General features: G+C 45.0%; 1 protein-coding gene across 1 annotated transcript in view; it reads left to right on the top strand.

Moving 5' to 3' along the window:
- Window positions 1-19275, top strand: part of LOC130128423 (CUB and sushi domain-containing protein 3-like) — a 502508-nt gene that overhangs the window by 67574 nt on the left and 415659 nt on the right. The window contains exon 3 of the mRNA XM_056298036.1: window positions 8067-8179. Within this exon, the coding sequence (XP_056154011.1) occupies window positions 8067-8179 (113 nt within the window). The remainder of the gene's footprint in view (window positions 1-8066; window positions 8180-19275) is intronic.

Here is a 19275-nt window from a genome sequence, read left to right as displayed (position 1 = left end):
GAGAAACATGGAGGAGAGAATGACAGCAAAAAGGAGCAAAAGAAAGGGGAAAGCCAGAAGGACAGGTTAAAGAGAGACGGAGTGAGACAGAGATGGAGGGCGAGTGCTCCTTTCAACACAAGTCAGGACTCGGGGGGGAAAAACAAGATACGACTCGGGGGAAACAAGTTGAACAGTTGTCGAAGTCGGTGTTATACTTTGTAAATTAGGATTTCCTTTCAGGGCTCCAAGTTATCCGACCCGCGCCCTGCTGATGTCACAGGTAAAAAAGAAAAAGTACAAATAAAGTGGAGCAAAAAATGGCAGCATCCATACTTCATGATGAAAAGGGAAAAAAATTGTTTCTTTGCATTTAAATTCATGCATATATGGGTGTGGTAGTCGGGATATTCGTTAGAATCCGTTATGTTTGACTTTCATTACTGTCATATGTGAAATTTGAAAGTTGGAATATTTATCGGCTACTTTTTTCGCTAGCAAGGTTAGCGAGATATTAGCCAGCTGCGGATAATGAGACGTCTGATAGCATCCATGTTTTGTTTTTTTTTGGGGGGGGGGGGGTTCTTGGAAAAAACCATGTGACTTATTTTTTAACTCCAATTTCCAACTTGAAACATCTAAGTTGTCTTGAACGCAGCATAAAGTCAAGGAGGAGGATGATGAGAGATTTACCTGTCAACCTAGATGTTGGAGAGAGAGAGAGAAGCGAATGGGGGGAGGGAGAGAGAGGGTTGGGCAATAGGTGAGTAATGAAGCAAGAACAGGTAGAGAAGAGAGAAATAGCAAATGACCAAAAGTGGAATGATTCAAAGGAGGAGCTAAAGAATGTTTGGAATGATGAAGTGAAGAGCAGCAAGAGAGAGAGAGAGAGAGAGAGAGAGAGAGAGAGAGAGAGAGGCTGGGAATAAATAAGGTAGAAAAGGTAAACAAGACAAAGAAAAAAAATTGAGACAGGAGGAGGGATGAATTAGGGAGAACGAGACCGAGGGGAGGGGCGGAGAAATGAAAAGATGAGAAGAGAGGTTGAGAGAGGGCGGAGAACGAATGCAAGATGAAAAGAAGAGAAGGAGGGTACGAGGGATGGCGAGACAGCAAGATGACAGGAGGAGGGTTGAGGCAGCTCTGTAATGGAAGATAAAAGGAAGGCAGGGGGTAAAAAATAAAGAGAGAGTGGAGAAGAAAAGAAGGAGTGAGAGAACAAAACGATAAGAGGCTGTGGGAGGACAAGATCTTAAGAGGTGGGATTTGCTATTGGAAAATGTAGACGATTAAGAGATGGAGTGGGGAAAACAGCAGGATGAGAGGAGGGTCCCAGAAGAGACCACTCACACAGTGAGAGTCCATTCAAATGGTCACATCCTCTGCAAAGGTCTCGTGTTAGCCAGAGACCCACCTGAGGTTCTCACCTCAAGACCAGATGTAAACTATGGTGTCGCTCAGGAGCTCCTCTGAAAACACGATTTGGGAAATATTTGGGGGGGGGGGGTCTATAAATTGTTAAAACAGAAACGGGTCACTTTTTTGCCTCACATATCATCAGTACGAGTGTTTCGGTTGTATAGTGCGATGACATCATTCAGATCAGTTCCCAAGAAGCTTTGTTTTAGTCGTGAGTTTTGTTCACCACCGGGCTGAAACCTCCTAAGAAATGTTGGAACTGCTTCACGGCAGTTATTTCCTGTTTCTAAATTCGATAAACGATAAATACCCAGGTACAACAATTTTACTTTACCCCATCTGTGAACGCAGCTCTTCTTTCGCAGTAGTCTTTTGAGCTACAGCTTGTAAATAAAAGCAGTGTCTCGTTGGTACGCTACGAAGACGGAAGAAAAAAAAGCGCTCGTTGTCTTTCTTGTCATTTGATGTAAAGGACATTGCCAAAACCCAAAATAATCCGATCCTGAATTGTTTTTGCTAGTTTTGCTATGTGCATTTCAGTGTCGTTCTCTGTAGTACTGATTTATGATGTACATGCATCCTTGACCTAAAGACGAATGTGTTTAATGGAGGTAACTCATCACTCATTCAATATGAAGACCAAGCTATCTTATTCCTACCATCCCCACCCAACGATATGGTGCAATAACAGATGTCCCATAAAAGTAAGAATTGCCTTGACATTTGAGCAATCCATTTATTATTTACCAAGAAATTATTGTGCTCCAGTATGGTAGGCCATTTTGGGTGGGGCGTTTGTCTCTAGGGTGCTGATCTGCTAGCAAAGAGCATGGATATAAACCCATCTTCTCAGTGTGGGCTGTCCCAGCCTGCATCTTACGCCCTGCTACTATGGGCTGGACTGTCTCAGGGGTGTCTTTGCACAGCCTGCATTTTGGGACCTGTCTGGTGTGGTGGACCCCTGCCTCTATGGATCTGGTGCTGAGTACCTGCTCTTGTGCTGCCGTGATCGGAGACTCTGCGCTGTCCTTCAGACCAGCCTTTTCTAGCCGCTGGTAGGGGTTTCTTGATGTCAACCACTCCCGCCATCTGCTGATGGTACATCCCATGGAGGGGCTCTGTCTTTCACGATGTCTCCTCTCCTTCCTCATCACCCTCTGTTCTGTGCTGCCTGAGGTGTTCACTGAGCAGTTTGGCCTGGTTGGCCATCTTCCTGGTGTACTCTTGGATGCTCCTTGTGCAGCGAGGGCCCCCTGTTTCTCTCTATCTCTCTCTAACTCCTCCTCCCTACTTGAAAACTTCACCGGAGATAATCGATACCCTTTTCATGTACTAATTGGGTTTGCAAAGTGGCCCTCTCCCTGTACCTCCTCAGAGACGCCATGTCTTTTGACATGATTATCAGCCTCGCTGTAGGACACGGGACCATGCAGTGCCCTTCCCAGACGATTGCAGATGGGAAAATCATCAGGAACCACCCTATCTTGGACACGATTATTAGCGTGACAGCAACATGTGGGACCAATTGACGACGTTTCCAGGTTATCATCAGCGCAGATCGCAGGAAGAAGATTTAATCTGATCTTTACAATAAGGCAGAAGTTCTCATCTCACCATATGAGGGAATCAGGGTGACTTGAATTGAGCAATTTAAATCTCAGTCCTCTCTCTCTCTCTCTCTCTCTCTCTCTCTCTCTCTCTCTCTCTCTCTCTCTCTCTCTCTCTCTCTCTCTCTCTCTCTCTCTCTCCCTCTCTCTCTCTCTCTTTCTCTCTCCCTTTGCTCCCTTTGTCTCTGTCACACACACACACACACACACACACAAACCCGAACCCTTGTCTATCTCTATTTTGTTATTTTACTTTATTATTTTATTTTTCATTTTACTTTATTGATGTTATTCTGTAGTCATCTCATATAAGATAGTATTTTTTATCACATAAAAATCAATGAATTGGGAATTAACTTCGGTTCATCTAGTAATAGTATAGGAACTCATGCCTCTCATTAAGTTAATTAGGAATATCATTTTGGATGAGTATTTAATGTGATAGGGTGATAGCTGTTCAGTATGTTCTCTTGGTGTGTTATGCAAAACACCATGCTATACATACTTCCCATGTTTAAAACCGCTACTGGCTGACCATGGTGTTAAACTGGGCATGTGATATTTGCGCGTATAGTAAATAATGCTTTCTCCTAAGATCAGGGAATGAATACTAGTGAGGAGGTGGAGCTCGACTCCAGCGTGAAAGTCACTCATCCCACTTATGAAACACCCTGGTCAGGAAGATCCAGGAAAAGGCCAAGCGGCCTTTGTTCGCTGTCTTTCATTCATTCTTCAGACTCCTCTCTACAGAGATCAGAGATAGAGTAATGTCTGGGCCCTTTTCTGATTTCACAAGGAAAATATTGTTGGATTTCCAGCACTGAAAGGCGTTCTTGTGTGACAACATGGCTACCTGCCTTGACGTGGTCGGCTGGTCGCAGACGCGTTATTATTTTTCCCACCTGGATTCCGGGAAGACCCGCCCCTACTCTATCTCTGATTGGCTAACCCTATCCCTAACCCAACCATAACCTTAACCAACCTAACCAACGGAGGCAATGAGTACTAGCCAATCAGAGGCAGAGTTCCCGGGATGCGGGTGGGGAAAAAAAACAAGGGTCGCAGACTGCCTAGAGAAATGTGCATTGATTTGATTGGCAGATGAGAGACGGTGCAAATTCCAACAAGCGAACCAATCAAAAACCACGCTCAAAATGTGAGCGCATACTGTCCAATGAATGGAGCCAGTCTAGATGTAGAGACAGCTCCTTGTAAGCCATCCTGCTCTTGATGATGTTGAACTCAAATTTGTCCCAACAGCTTTGCTGACCCGCGTTGTCCGGATATATGCCAAAAGAAGGCATTCCTGTACAGTGAAAAGATGCAAAGCCACAGAATGAATGTTATATTCTATATATAAGCTTTTACCAAAAAGAATATATTCAGATGCAACCCTTTTGTAATCGCCAACATTTTAATTAGTGACTAATTTAATTACATATTTTTTTCTCAGCAACTGTAATGGATTACAATTACATTTACTTTGTAATTTAATTATGTAACACCATTACATGTAACTAGTTACTCCCCAAATTGTTTATAATTATAATAATAATAATAATTATAAATCAATCGTATGTTGCGCTTTTCTAACACTCAAAGTTGCTTTACAATAAACGAGGTGAAACAAGACAACAGATAAAAAAAAAAGACAAACATATAGGGGTAGATGGGAAGGGGGGCTACGAGAGGGAGAAGTGGCAGCCACACACGACGCCAGCAGTACTCTGCGACTTAAACAGATACAAAAGGGCAAGAAAAAAAAAAGTATATACCAGTGACTCATTTTAACTCCTTTGGATTTGTTGGGCGGCACGGTGGCCCAGTGGTTAGCACTGTTGCCTCACAGAAGGAAGGTCCTGGGTTCGAACCCCAGGCCTTTCCAGTTCCTTTCCGTGTGGAGTTTGCATGTTCTCCCCGTGTCTGCGTGGGTTTCCTCCGGGTGCTCCGGTTTCCTCCTACCATCAAAAAGACATGCATATTAGGGTTAATACTCCTGTCTGTGCCCCTGAGCAAGGCAATGGAAAGAAGAACTGGAGTTGATCCCCGGGTGCTGCACCATGGCAGCCCGCTGCTCCTATACAATAGGATGGGTTAAATGCAGAGAAAACATCTCATTGTAACAATACAATGACAAAATAAAGTGGCTTTCAACTTTCTTTTCTTACTGAGGTGTGGACCCCAGAACACATAAAATGAACTGCAGTGTTCTTCACACCCTACTTCCGAGATTTGTAGAAGGCACAATTAGCAGGGGAAATGCCATTTCTTTTACCGCAATCACCTGAAAAATTAAACAGAGGGATTGTGTTTCGACAGATGACAGGTACCGAGTTGCTAGGAGAGAGGCTACAGCATGTGTCTCCATTTATTTATTGATTAATTTCATCTTTTTTTTACCTGACATGCTTCACAGTGAGGCCTGTGCTTAGTGTATCATGGAGTACGAGGAGGGTGGCATGGATGGGAGGGCAGAGTGAAAGAACGGCGGTGATGAAGGCCAACGACGGCGGACTTCATGGTGAATGGAAGGGGAATGAACAACCCAGCGGCAGAATACATTTCCTGTTTAAAAAAATGACCTCAACTTGAGTGTTGTCCACCCCGTAGGAGTCTCACACGAGCTACCCTCGGTGATGGAGAGTGTGTACTGTTAAAAAAGAGATGAGAAGAAGGAGAGGGTGTTGGGATTTGATGGTATCAGTGGGGGTTGCTGAGGTGTTGAGAAGGGTGTCAGTAACAGGAAAGATCGAAAAAAAAGAAAGAGAAACAACTAGAGCGATAGATGGATGGATGCCCGAAGGTGAAAAGTAAGGCATAATATGTGGAAGGAGGGAGGAAAAGAAACGGGCAAGGGAGGCGAGAGAGCGAGGATCAGTTAAATGAATCAGACTGAGGTGAGATGAGATGAGAGGGAAGGCGAAAGAGCGAATAAACGAGGAGAGAGAAAGACAAACTCGGGCAGGCAACGGGGAGAAATGGAAAAAATGCATGACAAAAAGAGGGATGAGAGAGGAAAGAGAGAGTGGATTAATGCCAGAGAGAGCGTGAGAGTACAGGAGAGAAGAGGATGACGAAGCGGGGTGAGAGCAGAGGCAGCAGCAAGAGAGGGAGGGAGAGAGAGGGGGGGGGGGGGGAGCTAGGTGAATTAACGCCAGGGGAGAGGAAAGTAAGAGTGGATACAGGGAAGAGGAGGAGAGATGAAAGAGGAAAAGCAGGGAAAGGAAGGAAGGAGGGAGAGGAGAGGAGAGGAAGAATGCTAGCTGCAGGACTAGAAAACGGGGGGAAAAAACCACTGTCGCAGCGGCAGCAGAGGAGTTTGGCTCCTTTCCATACCTGATGGAAAAACTGGCCTCTCCTTCCTGCTACTCCTGCTTCCTTCCTTCCTTCCTTCAAGGACTCATTAAAGTAGGATGGGACCACACGTAACGGGGCGGTGGGTGGGCTCTCAAAACACCCCAAAAAAACAACTTCCGGCAGAGTTACTGTGCCCATGTCTGACCTTTCAGCTCTTGGTTCACTGCATTTAGCCCAGTGCACTAGTTTAGACGTTACTTTTACACGTTGTCGTTTATCAGACGCCTCCCCCTGAGCATTAGACCCCGTTTCAGCACGGTACCCACTGTGTGTGCTAGCTCTAAGCTAAATGTGGCCCACTTTTACACCAAATTGTTTAATTACTTCATAATTAAGTATCTCCCAAACAAACTTTTTGGTCTAATATGCAAAAACTAAGCCCATATATTGTGCTAGAACATTTTAACTGCTCGTGTTTCAGAGATGAAGATGGTTACTGGACTCACTCCTCAACCAAAGTTAGCTTGGTTTTAGCCTCGCTGGTGCACGCCACTTAGCTGTGTTTCAGACGTTTAATCAGCGTAAAAGTGCTCAGTGGGTTTTATCCAAAGTGACTTACAAGAGAGTCAGCAGATAGCAGATATATTCCTATGTCACCAACATGCATCACGCAGCACTAAATAGCAGTCGTAGCCAAGAGTGCATGTCATGTCAAGTGTATTTAGCCTAAGTGCACCTTAGATCAACAATGGGAGATTTGCATTTCATGCATCATGCAGATCAAGTGTAGGCAGTAGATGGGCATGGTCGTCATGGTGGACACCAGTAAGTAGTTGCAGTTACACTGGGTATCAATTTTAATTTGAAGAGGGGGGGGGGGATCTTTTTTTTTCCTCCCGTTGTACGGCTTACATGAAAAAAATACGACTTCGCGTTGAAATGACATATAGTAAGAGACTGTAAAGGAGGTTAGGAGGCGTGCCCCCTGAGAAATTAGCAGCACCTCAAACAGCTGGAGTATAAATCTGCAGAAGGTGAAGGTGGCGGCGTGCTCGGCCCCCTCTCGCCTATCTAATTACGCAGATAGCTTTAGCGTTGGGCTCCTCTGTAGGCTTGCACCGTGATCCATTAACCTTTTTTCTTCTCCCCGCTGTATATCCCCTGCAGTTTCTTCTTCTGAGACAAACCAATATATCGCTAAAATCGGCTGAAGTTTGAAGATAATGAACCTCTTATGCTAGCTAGCAGCTAACTGATGGATATCACCGATGTTGAGATTTCCTATGTTAATCTGTGTTACACTGACCACATGGTTGAATCTTGTTGATTCTGTCCACCATCCCTGTATGTAGGTGTCTTTTCTTGTCAGCCCAACAAATTTACTACATATACTATAAAAAATAAAAAAAAATTTTTTAAAGCATGTCATCGAACCTTAATTTTACTAGAACTTTTACTTGTTAGGCGAAATACAAAATAAATTGTACCATGGGTATATTTCAGGCGACTCCGCTCATTCTCTAACATAATTACCTTCGATTAGTTTGTACAGTGAAGTCATTTTAATGTATTTCACTCTAATCTTCTATTTGGCTGATTAACTGGTCTGTCTATCTTGTCTCCTTTCCCATCATCTTACTGCCCCATTAGCTCTCAACTCCTTCCACCACCTATACCAACACGTGCTTTTATTTCTGATGGGATGGTGTGTTAATCCTACCAGTGACCTTATGGATGAATGTGGTGATCTTTGTGTTTTTGCAGGTTAACAGGCTTCCAGGTCCCCGCCCCGGTCACCAGTACAGGCAACGTGTTCTCGCTGAGGCTGACCAGCGACTTTGCCGTCTCTGCCCATGGCTTTAAGCTAAACTATGAAGGTAAGAAACTCCTGTGTGTGTGTGTGTGTGTGTGTGTGTGTGTGTGTGTGTGTGTGTGTGTGTGTGTGTGTGTGTGTGTGTGAGAAAGATAGAAAAACCTGAAACCACCTACCTTGTGGAGACATTTTCTGGGTCCGCATGAGGAATAGGGTCTATTTTAGGGTCAGGACTTCAGTTTAGGGTTAAGGTTAGAATTAGGATTAGGTTAAGGTTAGGATAAGAGTTAGGCATGTAGTTATGATGGTTAAGGTTAGGGTTAAGGGCTAGGGAATGAATATAGTCAGTGAGGGGTCCCCACAAGAATAGGGGTAGCGTAGCGGTCTATTCCATTTTCTGCCAACATGGGGATCACTGGTTCGAATCCCCGTTTTACCTCCGGCTTGGTCGGGCGTCCCTACAGAGACAATTGGCCATGTCTGCGGGTGGGAAGCCGGATGTGGGTATGTGTCCTGGTTGCTGCATTAGCCCCTCCTCTGATCGATTGGGGCGCCGGTTCAGGCGGGGGAGGAACTGGTGGGTAATTGCGTGGGCCTCCCACATGCTACACTGTCAGGTGAAAAGACTAGTGGCTGGGGACTCCACATGTATCGGAGGAGGCATGTGGTAGTCTGCAGCCCTCCCCGGATCGACAGAGTGGGTGGAGCAGAGATCGGGAAGGCTCGGAAGAGTGGGGTAATTGGCCAAGTACAACTGGGGAGAAAAAGGGGAAAAAGCCACACACAAAAAAAAAAAAATTGGGATTAGGGTTATGGTTAGGCATGTAGTTATGATGGTAAGGGTTAGGGTTCAGGGCTAGAGAATGAGTGTAGTGAATGAGGGGTCCCCACAAGTATAGGGGGGCATGGTGTGTGTGTGTGTGTATGTGTTTGTAAGTAGGCTGGCCTGTGATTTTGTTGCTTGCTTTAAGGGCTATCATTAAGACCGCAATCCCATCCTCGCTGATCAGATGCCACATGGGTAAATAACCTGCCTCGACGCGTTTTTAGCAAGTGAGACTGACAAGCTTTGCCAGTATTTGGAGAGTGATCGAAAGCTGACCTCCGGGTGCAACCTTGAGTTATTTTGACTTGGATTTCTAGGAGTTTCATCAGCTCTTGAGTGAGAGCTAGTCGATCGGAGCCATCCGTGTATCGAACAGCAGAGTTCCCTGCTGTTTTCCGCTTCTTTATCCTCACAAATTATTTAATGGTGAGCTAAAATCTTTAATTAAGTCAGTCGCAAATATAGAAAGACTATATGAAAGGAGAGTGGTCTTTTTTCTGCCTAAACACAGATTTGTAGACTATTTTCCAGTGGTTATAGTAGAGACAGAAGACTCCAGGAGATGGTTAAATTTAGAAGCTGCTAGGTACCGGCACCGTGGCCTGTGTGCATGACAGATTTCAGATTAGATTTGGATTAGAATAACTTTGATGTCTCCCAAAAGAGGCCGTTTGTTCTGCGGCAAAAAAACAAAACAAAACAAAATATAACAGAAGAAAACAGATGCCCCAACCGGAGGCGTTTCTATGAGTTAGCCAGCAATACAAACAGCAGAACAAATTCAAAGCTAATTGATGAAAGATGACAAGGTGACAATAATGACTGACCCACATGTTCAAGGACAAATAGCAACTCATGTAATGTGAAGGACACGTTGCATACAAACATACATACATAGTACATACATACACAAAATATATACACAAAATACATACATACATACATACATACATACATACATACATACACACACACACACACATACATACATAGTACATACATATACATACATACATACACAAAATATATACATACATACATAGTACATACATACACAAAATATATACACAAAATACATACATACATACATACATACATACATACATACACACACACACATAGTACATACATATATATATACATACATACACAAAATACATACATACATATTACATACATATATACATACATACACAAAATATATATTTACATACATAAATAGTACATTATATATATATACATACATACATAAAATATATATATACATACATACATACATACATACATACATACATACATACACACACACACACAGAAAATACATACATACATACATACATACATACATACACACACACACACACACAAAATATATATGTACATACATAGTATATGTATAAAATATATACATACATATAAAGTATATAAGATATATATACACTACCGTTCAAAAGTTTGGGATCACCCAAACAATTTCGTGTTTTCCATGAAAAGTCACACTTATTCACCACCATATGTTGTGAAATGAATAGAAAATAGAGTCAAGACATTGACAAGGTTAGAAATAATGATTTTTATTTGAAATAAGATTTTTTTTACATCAAACTTTGCTTTCGTCAAAGAATCCTCCATTTGCAGCAATTACAGCATTGCAGACCTTTGGCATTCTAGCTGTTAATTTGTTGAGGTAATCTGGAGAAATTGCACCCCACGCTTCCAGAAGCAGCTCCCACAAGTTGGATTGGTTGGATGGGCACTTCTTTGAGCAGATTGAGTTTCTGGAGCATCACATTTGTGGGGTCAATTAAATGCTCAAAATGGCCAGAAAAAGAGAACTTTCATCTGAAACTCGACAGTCTATTCTTGTTCTTAGAAATGAAGGCTATTCCATGCGAGAAATTGCTAAGAAATTGAAGATTTCCTACACCGGTGTGTACTACTCCCTTCAGAGGACAGCACAAACAGGCTCTAACAGGTACTATTTAATGAAGATGCCAGTTGGGGACCTGTGAGGCGTCTGTTTCTCAAACTAGAGACTCTAATGTACTTATCTTCTTGCTCAGTTGTGCAACGCGGCCTCCCACTTCTTTTTCTACTCTGGTTAGAGCCTGTTTGTGCTGTCCTCTGAAGGGAGTAGTACACACCGGTGTAGGAAATCTTCAATTTCTTAGCAATTTCTCGCATGGAATAGCCTTCATTTCTAAGAACAAGAATAGACTGTCGAGTTTCAGATGAAAGTTCTCTTTTTCTGGCCATTTTGAGCGTTTAATTGACCCCACAAATGTGATGCTCCAGAAACTCAATCTGCTCAAAGAAGTGCCCATCCAACCAATCCAACTTGTGGGAGCTGCTTCTGGAAGCGTGGGGTGCAATTTCTCCAGATTACCTCAACAAATTAACAGCTAGAATGCCAAAGGTCTGCAATGCTGTAATTGCTGCAAATGGAGGATTCTTTGACGAAAGCAAAGTTTGATGTAAAAAAAATCTTATTTCAAATACAAATCATTATTTCTAACCTTGTCAATGTCTTGACTCTATTTTCTATTCATTTCACAACATATGGTGGTGAATAAGTGTGACTTTTCATGGAAAACACAAAATTGTTTGGGTGATCCCAAACTTTTGAACGGTAGTGTACATACATAAAATATGTACACAAAATACATACATACATTCGTGCATAAAATAGATACATACATACATACATACATACATACATACATACATACATACATACATACATACATACATACATACATATAAACATACGTTTTGATTTGTTTTTGAGTTTTTTTGTATTTGTTTTTCATTAAATCTTTCTGCCTAAACCATAAAGGTGGAACTTAATAATCATGCATGTACATAATGTAATTTTTGTATACACAAAATACATACATACATACATGCATACATAGATACATAGTACATAAAATATGTACATAAAATACATATAGACATAGTACATAAAATATATACATAAAATACATACATACATGCATACATACATGAACTCCATGAAGACAAAGGGTTTAATCTAAAAAGGTACTGTTGATGTCAGCGCAGTGCCCCCTGTATTATTTGTGTTGGGTTTCCTAAAACAGAAGATGACTACACAACATCAGTACAAGTTTACCAACAGGGGCAAAGCAAAAACCTCAACCTGCATCACGTCGCCTACGCACAACAACAGGCTGGCTGAAGGCCCGCACAAACTAAAAGCAATAATTAACCTTTGTCATTTCTTGTACGTTGTTTGGCGTGTCAGTGGCGCACTGCAGACCTCAAACGGGTCATTCAGAGCAGCAGACACACACAAAAAATAAGAAACCCCAGCTGTGTTTTGGTCGATGGGTCCTTTGTTGACGCTCCACGATCGAAACAAGTTTGGCGTCTCGGAGCGGCGGGGCAGTTTGACCCACCAGTTAATGCTGCCTGTGCACCTCGGGCCACTGGGAACAATTGATGTGCCGATCTGCCTCGAGTGTGTTTGTTGTTGTTTGAAGGCCGCTGATGTCCAGCCCTCCATCAAACACATGGGTCACCGTGCTCGGCGGACTACACGGGACGCAACCTGACACCTGCTGTGGACACGCCACAATTACAGATGCCGGCAACCATTTTAGAACGCTAAACAACGCAGAGACCGACAGAAGAAACGGATGAATAATAATACCAATAAAGCCCCCCCCCCTTTTTCTCCCCAATTGTACTTTGGCCAGTTACCCCCACTCTTCCAAGCTGTCCCGGTCACTGCTCCACCCCCCTCTGCTGATCCGGGGAGGGCTGCAGACTACCACATGCCTCCTCCCATACATGTGGAGTCGCCAGCCGCTTCTTTTCACCTGACAGTGAGGAGTTTCACCAGGGGGACGTAGTGCATGAGAGGATCACACTATTCCCCCCAGTCCCCCCCCCCCCGAACAGGCACCCAAAACCGACCAGAGGAGGCGCTTGTGCAGCGACCAGGACACATACCCACATCCGGCTTCCCACCCGCAGACACGGCCAATTGTGTCTGTAGGGGCACCTGACCAAGCCGGAGGTAACACAGGGATTCGAACCGGCGATACCCGTGGTGGTAGGCAACGGAATAGACCACTACACTACCCGGACGGCCCACCGATAAAGATAATGTATGATGGCAGGAGAAAGCATTCCTCCTGATGCATTAGCCAGAGCTAGCATACAAACAGGGACACTTTTGTTTCTTTGCCCTACAATTTTTTGCAGTCATGAAATAAAAAAATACTATCAAGTGATTTATAGCTCATATTAAATGAGGTCTGCACCGTCGGAAAGGGGTCAGAGTTTTGTGTGGGTATTCATCGCAGGGCTAACTGTGTTGGCTTTTCCACCAGCGGGAAGAGGGAAAAGTGAGACTGATTGTTGCTGCACATGTTGGTGCGGAGATAAAAAAGAGAAATAAATTACAATTTGTAACGATGAATTTAAACTGATTGCAAGTTAGTGACTGCTTCTCAATTCCTTGATGTGCGCAAACACACACACACACACATGGACGCACACACACATACACGGACGCACACACAGACACATTCATGCACACACACAGACACACACACAAACATGCACACACACAGACATACACACGCATGCATACACACACACACACACACACACAGACATGCACGCACATGCACACACACACACACACACACACATAAACACACATAGGCCTTTACACAACAAGTCATAATTTTCAGTACAAAAATATTCACACGTTAAAAGATGTGACCCCACATTTTGTCCACTACATTTACAAAACTAACTGAAAATGTTGTCAGTCATCATGCTTCTGGAAGAGGTTCGGCTTTCTGTGTTTGTGTTCATTTTTCAGTACATGAGCTCTAAGCAGTGGGAGCTCTGAGCAGAGCTCTCAGAGTTCACACAGCTCTCACAGCTCACACAGCTCTCACAGTTCCGCTCAGAGCTCTGAGCAGAGCTCACACAGCTCACACAGCTCACACAGCTCTCACAGCTCTCACAGCTCTCAGGCTCTCACAGCTCTGCTCAGAGCTCTGAGCAGAGCTCAGACAGCTCACACAGCTCTCACAGCTCACACAGCTCACACAGCTCTCACAGCTCCGCTCAGAGCTCTGAGCAGAGCTCACACAGCTCTCACAGCTCTCACAGCTCTCACAGCTCACACAGCTCTCACAGCTCTGCTCAGAGCTCTGAGCAGAGCTCACACAGCTCACACAGCTCTCACAGCTCACACAGCTCTCACAGCTCCGCTCAGAGCTCTGAGCAGAGCTCACACAGCTCTCACAGCTCTCACAGCTCTCACAGCTCTCAGGCTCTCACAGCTCTGCTCAGAGCTCTGAGAGTTGTGAGAGCTGTGAGCTTAGAGGTCTCACAGCTCTCTGAGCTCAGAGGTCTCAGAGATTTTGTGTTTGACTGATAAAAAAATGCGTTTGAAAAAAACTGTATTTGGTGTCAAAGGAGTAGGAAAGATCCACACACAACAGTCCTTGGTCCCATGCAGTCGAGTCCATGGTGGGCACACACATACATATCTGTACGCACAAAAGCACACACTCACTGTGTCAGACACACAGCACATGCATGGCGTGAACCCTGTGGATGGCGCCATGGTTGTCACAGCTGGCTGGTGTTGGTAATGATGTGACACGCTGATGAACTGTCTCAGTGTGTCTCACGTCATGTCTTCATGTGCCTGTGCATGTCTCCATGTTCGGCTACCTGCGGTGTGTGTCTGTGTGTGTGTGTGTGTGTGGGGGGGGGGGGGCGTTTACAAATTGTTCCTCTGTGTGCTGCTCCTCAGTCTGATGATTTACTCACTAAATGCCCGTTTAACCCTGCACACATGCTGTGTGTGTGTGTGTGTGTGTGTGTGTGTGTGTGTGTGTGTGTGTGTGTGTGTGTCCTAGTAATTGTCCCAGATTCATTCAGTGGCGCAAGTCTCTTGCATCATGTGTTGGACCAGGTTCTGTCTTTTTGTATGTGTGTGTGTGTGTGTGGGGGGGGGGCATTAGTGCATTCAAGGGACTTCTCTAAAGAACCCCTGCTATTGCAGTTCTGCTGCTTGGCTCCATGTGTATGTATGGATCCGTGTGTGTGTGTGTGTGTGCACTTGCCTGTCTTCGTGTATGTGTGTGTGTGTGTGTGTGTGTGTGTGTGTGTGTGTGTGTGTGTGAGAGAGAGAGAGAGAGAGAGAGAGAGAGAGAGAGGTTGTGTGTGTGTGTGTGTGTGTGTGTGTGTGTGTGTGAGAGAGAGCGAGAGAGATTGTGTGTGTGTGTGTGTGTGTGTGTGTGTGTGTGTGAGAGAGAGAGAGAGAGAGAGAGAGAGAGAGAGAGGTTGTGTGTGTGTGTGTGTGTGTGTGTGTGTGTGTGTGTGTGTGTGTGTGTGTGTGAGAGAGAGAGAGAGAGAGAGAGAGAGAGAGAGAGAGAGAGAGGTTGTGTGTGTGTGTGTGTGTGTGTGTGTGAGAGTGAGAGAGAGAGAGGTTGTGAATGAGTGAGGCTTCACACGTTGCAGTTGTAATAAAGCTGTTGCGTTGTGTTGTGTTGTGTTGTGTTGTGGAAATGTTAAAGGAGTGGTGACAGTGGGAACATGGTGGTCTGTCCATCAGGCCTGTGCAGCATCGTAGTTTTAACAACACAGCTGCAGGGTAAACGTCCACATCAGTGTGTAGGGTTTCCTAACAAGCAGTAACACACAGGCTCGCACCTCTTCCTGCCACGTCTGTCCTCCTGCCTGTATGCCCGTCTGCTCACACGTGGTATTTCTACTCACATGCGGTATTTCTACTCACATAAGGTATTTCTACTCACATGCGGTATTTCTACTCACATGCGGTGTTTCTGCTCACATGCGGTATTTCTACTCACATGCGGTATTTCTACTCACATGCGGTGTTTCTACTCACATGCGGTATTTCTACTCACATGCGGTGTTTCTGCTCACATGCGGTATTTCTACTCACATGCGGTGTTTCTGCTCACATGCGGTATTTCTACTCACATGCGGTATTTCTACTCACATGCGGTGTTTCTGCTCACATGCGGTATTTCTACTCACATGCGGTATTTCTACTCACATGCGGTATTTCTACTCACATGCGGTGTTTCTGCTCACATGCGGTATTTCTACTCACATGCGGTGTTTCTGCTCACATGCGGTGTTTCTGCTCACATGCGGTGTTTCCGCTCACATGCGGTGTTTCTGCTCACATGTGGTATTTCTACTCACATGCGGTGTTTCTGCTCACATGCGGTGTTTCTGCTCACATGCGGTATTTCTACTCACATGCGGTATTTCTGCTCACATGCGGTATTTCTACTCACATGCGGTGTTTCTGCTCACATGCGGTATTTCTACTCACATGCGGTATTTCTACTCACATGCGGTGTTTCTGCTCACATGCGGTATTTCTACTCACATGCGGTGTTTCTACTCACATGCGGTATTTCTACTCACATGCGGTGTTTCTGCTCACATGCGGTATTTCTACTCACATGCGGTGTTTCTGCTCACATGCGGTATTTCTACTCACATGCGGTGTTTCTGCTCACATGCGGTATTTCTACTCACATGCGGTGTTTCTACTCACATGCGGTATTTCTACTCACATGCGGTGTTTCTGCTCACATGCGGTATTTCTACTCACATGCGGTATTTCTACTCACATGCGGTGTTTCTACTCACATGCGGTGTTTCTGCTCACATGCGGTATTTCTACTCACATGCGGTATTTCTACTCACATGCGGTGTTTCTACTCACATGCGGTATTTCTACTCACATGCGGTGTTTCTGCTCACATGCGGTATTTCTACTCACATGCGGTGTTTCTGCTCACATGCGGTGTTTCTACTCACATGCGGTATTTCTACTCACATGCGGTGTTTCTGCTCACATGCGGTGTTTCTGCTCACATGCGGTATTTCTGCTCACATGCGGTATTTCTACTCACATGCGGTGTTTCTGCTCACATGCGGTGTTTCTACTCACATGCGGTGTTTCTGCTCACATGCGGTGTTTCTACTCACATGCGGTATTTCTACTCACATGCGGTATTTCTACTCACATGCGGTGTTTCTGCTCACATGCGGTATTTCTACTCACATGCGGTGTTTCTGCTCACATGCGGTGTTTCTACTCACATGCGGTATTTCTGCTCACATGCGGTATTTCTACTCACATGCGGTGTTTCTGCTCACATGCGGTGTTTCTACTCACATGCGGTATTTCTACTCACATGCGGTGTTTCTGCTCACATGCGGTGTTTCTACTCACATGCGGTATTTCTGCTCACATGCGGTATTTCTACTCACATGCGGTGTTTCTGCTCACATGCGGTATTTCTACTCACATGCGGTGTTTCTGCTCACATGCGGTGTTTCTACTCGCATGCGGTATTTCTACTCACATGCGGTATTTCTACTCACATGCGGTGTTTCTGCTCACATGCGGTATTTCTACTCACATGCGGTGTTTCTACTCACATGCGGTGTTTCTGCTCACATGCGGTATTTCTACTCACATGCGGTGTTTCTGCTCACATGCGGTGTTTCTACTCACATGCGGTATTTCTGCTCACATGCGGTATTTCTACTCACATGCGGTGTTTCTGCTCACATGCGGTATTTCTACTCACATGCGGTATTTCTACTCACAGGCGGTATTTCTACTCACATGCGGTGTTTCTGCTCACATGCGGTATTTCTACTCACATGCGGTATGTCTAACATGGTTTTTGTTGTCATTGGGAGCATCAGATGAAGCTGGACTTCACGTCTTATGTAGAATAAACCTGCGGTCGGCGTCCTCTGTGTGTGACCCGCCCTGCCGGGTCAGGGTCCACGTGATGTTGACGTTACTCCTCTGACTTGTTCGTATGTCCTCAGAACAGCCGGGCGTGACGTCTCCGTACGCAGCAGGGTTTATCACGTGAGTCAGGGCAGCTTCTTCTTCTGCTGAAAGTCTCTTGTCTCTCTCACACCCGAGTCATTTGCCCGCCCACATGATGCTCCTGTAATGATCAGCCCCCCCGTTCCTATTCATTTAGGTAAGTGGCAAGGAAACGAGCTACTAAGTGCCATCTTTTTTTTTGGGGAAGTCTGTAGTTGCAGTCAGTTGTAGAAACTCACCTTGGCATGGGTGTGGTCGCCACCAGTCCTCAGCCTCCACCCCCTACCCCCACCCCCAATCCCTTGGAAATTGGGAGGAATTTGGTGGTGAATTGCTGATTTGCTGAACCGTTTGTATGAACAGGAGATAACACACACACACACACACACACACAGGATGTATGGCGGCTAAGCAATGCTGCAAGACCTGCAGGACGACATGCGTATAGACAGATGGACAGATCGATACGCTATTGTCCTACAGGAGGAGATTTGTTCTCACCCTTCCTACGCAGCCTGACATACAGGAAATACACGCACACATCCCGTACATACCACGGACACACATACAGGACAGGGAGACAGCAATACATCAACACAAGAGCGGCCCGTCTGCAGGTGAGGGACCTGAACCCGAGACCAGATGGAAGCCATGTGACGAATGGGTAAATAGGGGGGGGGGGGTCCTGAATCATGGTTAGTGCTCTGCATATCATCGCATATAGTACACACATACACACACATACATGCATTATGCAGCAAGAGCACGGGGTCAACCGTGGTGTTCAGCAGCCAGCGTCATCCTCGTTACACACATCTTCACACACACACACACACACACACACACACACACACACACACACACACACACACACACACACACACATGACCACATGTCCAGGGTGGGACAGTGTCTGCACATGTCGTGTTGGGGGGGATACACTTTGATGTGATTGGCAGGTTCCCTGAACGGTCCTTCCTGTGGCTGTCAACTTATTTATGATTCATAAACCTGCACACACCATGCAGTGTGCGTGTGTGCGTGTGTGTGTGTGTGTGTGTGTGTGTGTGTGTGTGTGTGTGTGAGACACGGAGAGAGAAAGAGTGTGATGTATTATTTAGCATGGTGTCGGAGGCGGTTTGATATTGTGCTGATGAGACGGAATCACAGATGTGATCGTAGCTTTAAGACCCACACACACACACACACACACACACACACACACAAACACACACACGCACACACACGCACACGCATGCACAAATCTAAAACACAGACTCACACATATATGCACACGCAACTCCCTGAAACACACATCCTGTCCTTTCTCTTCATTATCTTGTGGGATAATTATTCGTACATCTTCTTGTCCTTCTCCATCTTCTTTTTCTGCCGTCTCTCCTGTCTCCTTATCCACCTTCTCCTCCACATGCTCCACTTTCCA

Source organism: Lampris incognitus, chromosome 18, assembly GCF_029633865.1.
Source record: "Lampris incognitus isolate fLamInc1 chromosome 18, fLamInc1.hap2, whole genome shotgun sequence".
Taxonomy (NCBI): Eukaryota; Metazoa; Chordata; class Actinopteri; order Lampriformes; family Lampridae; genus Lampris; species Lampris incognitus.
This window is presented reverse-complemented; position numbering and strand designations above follow the sequence as displayed.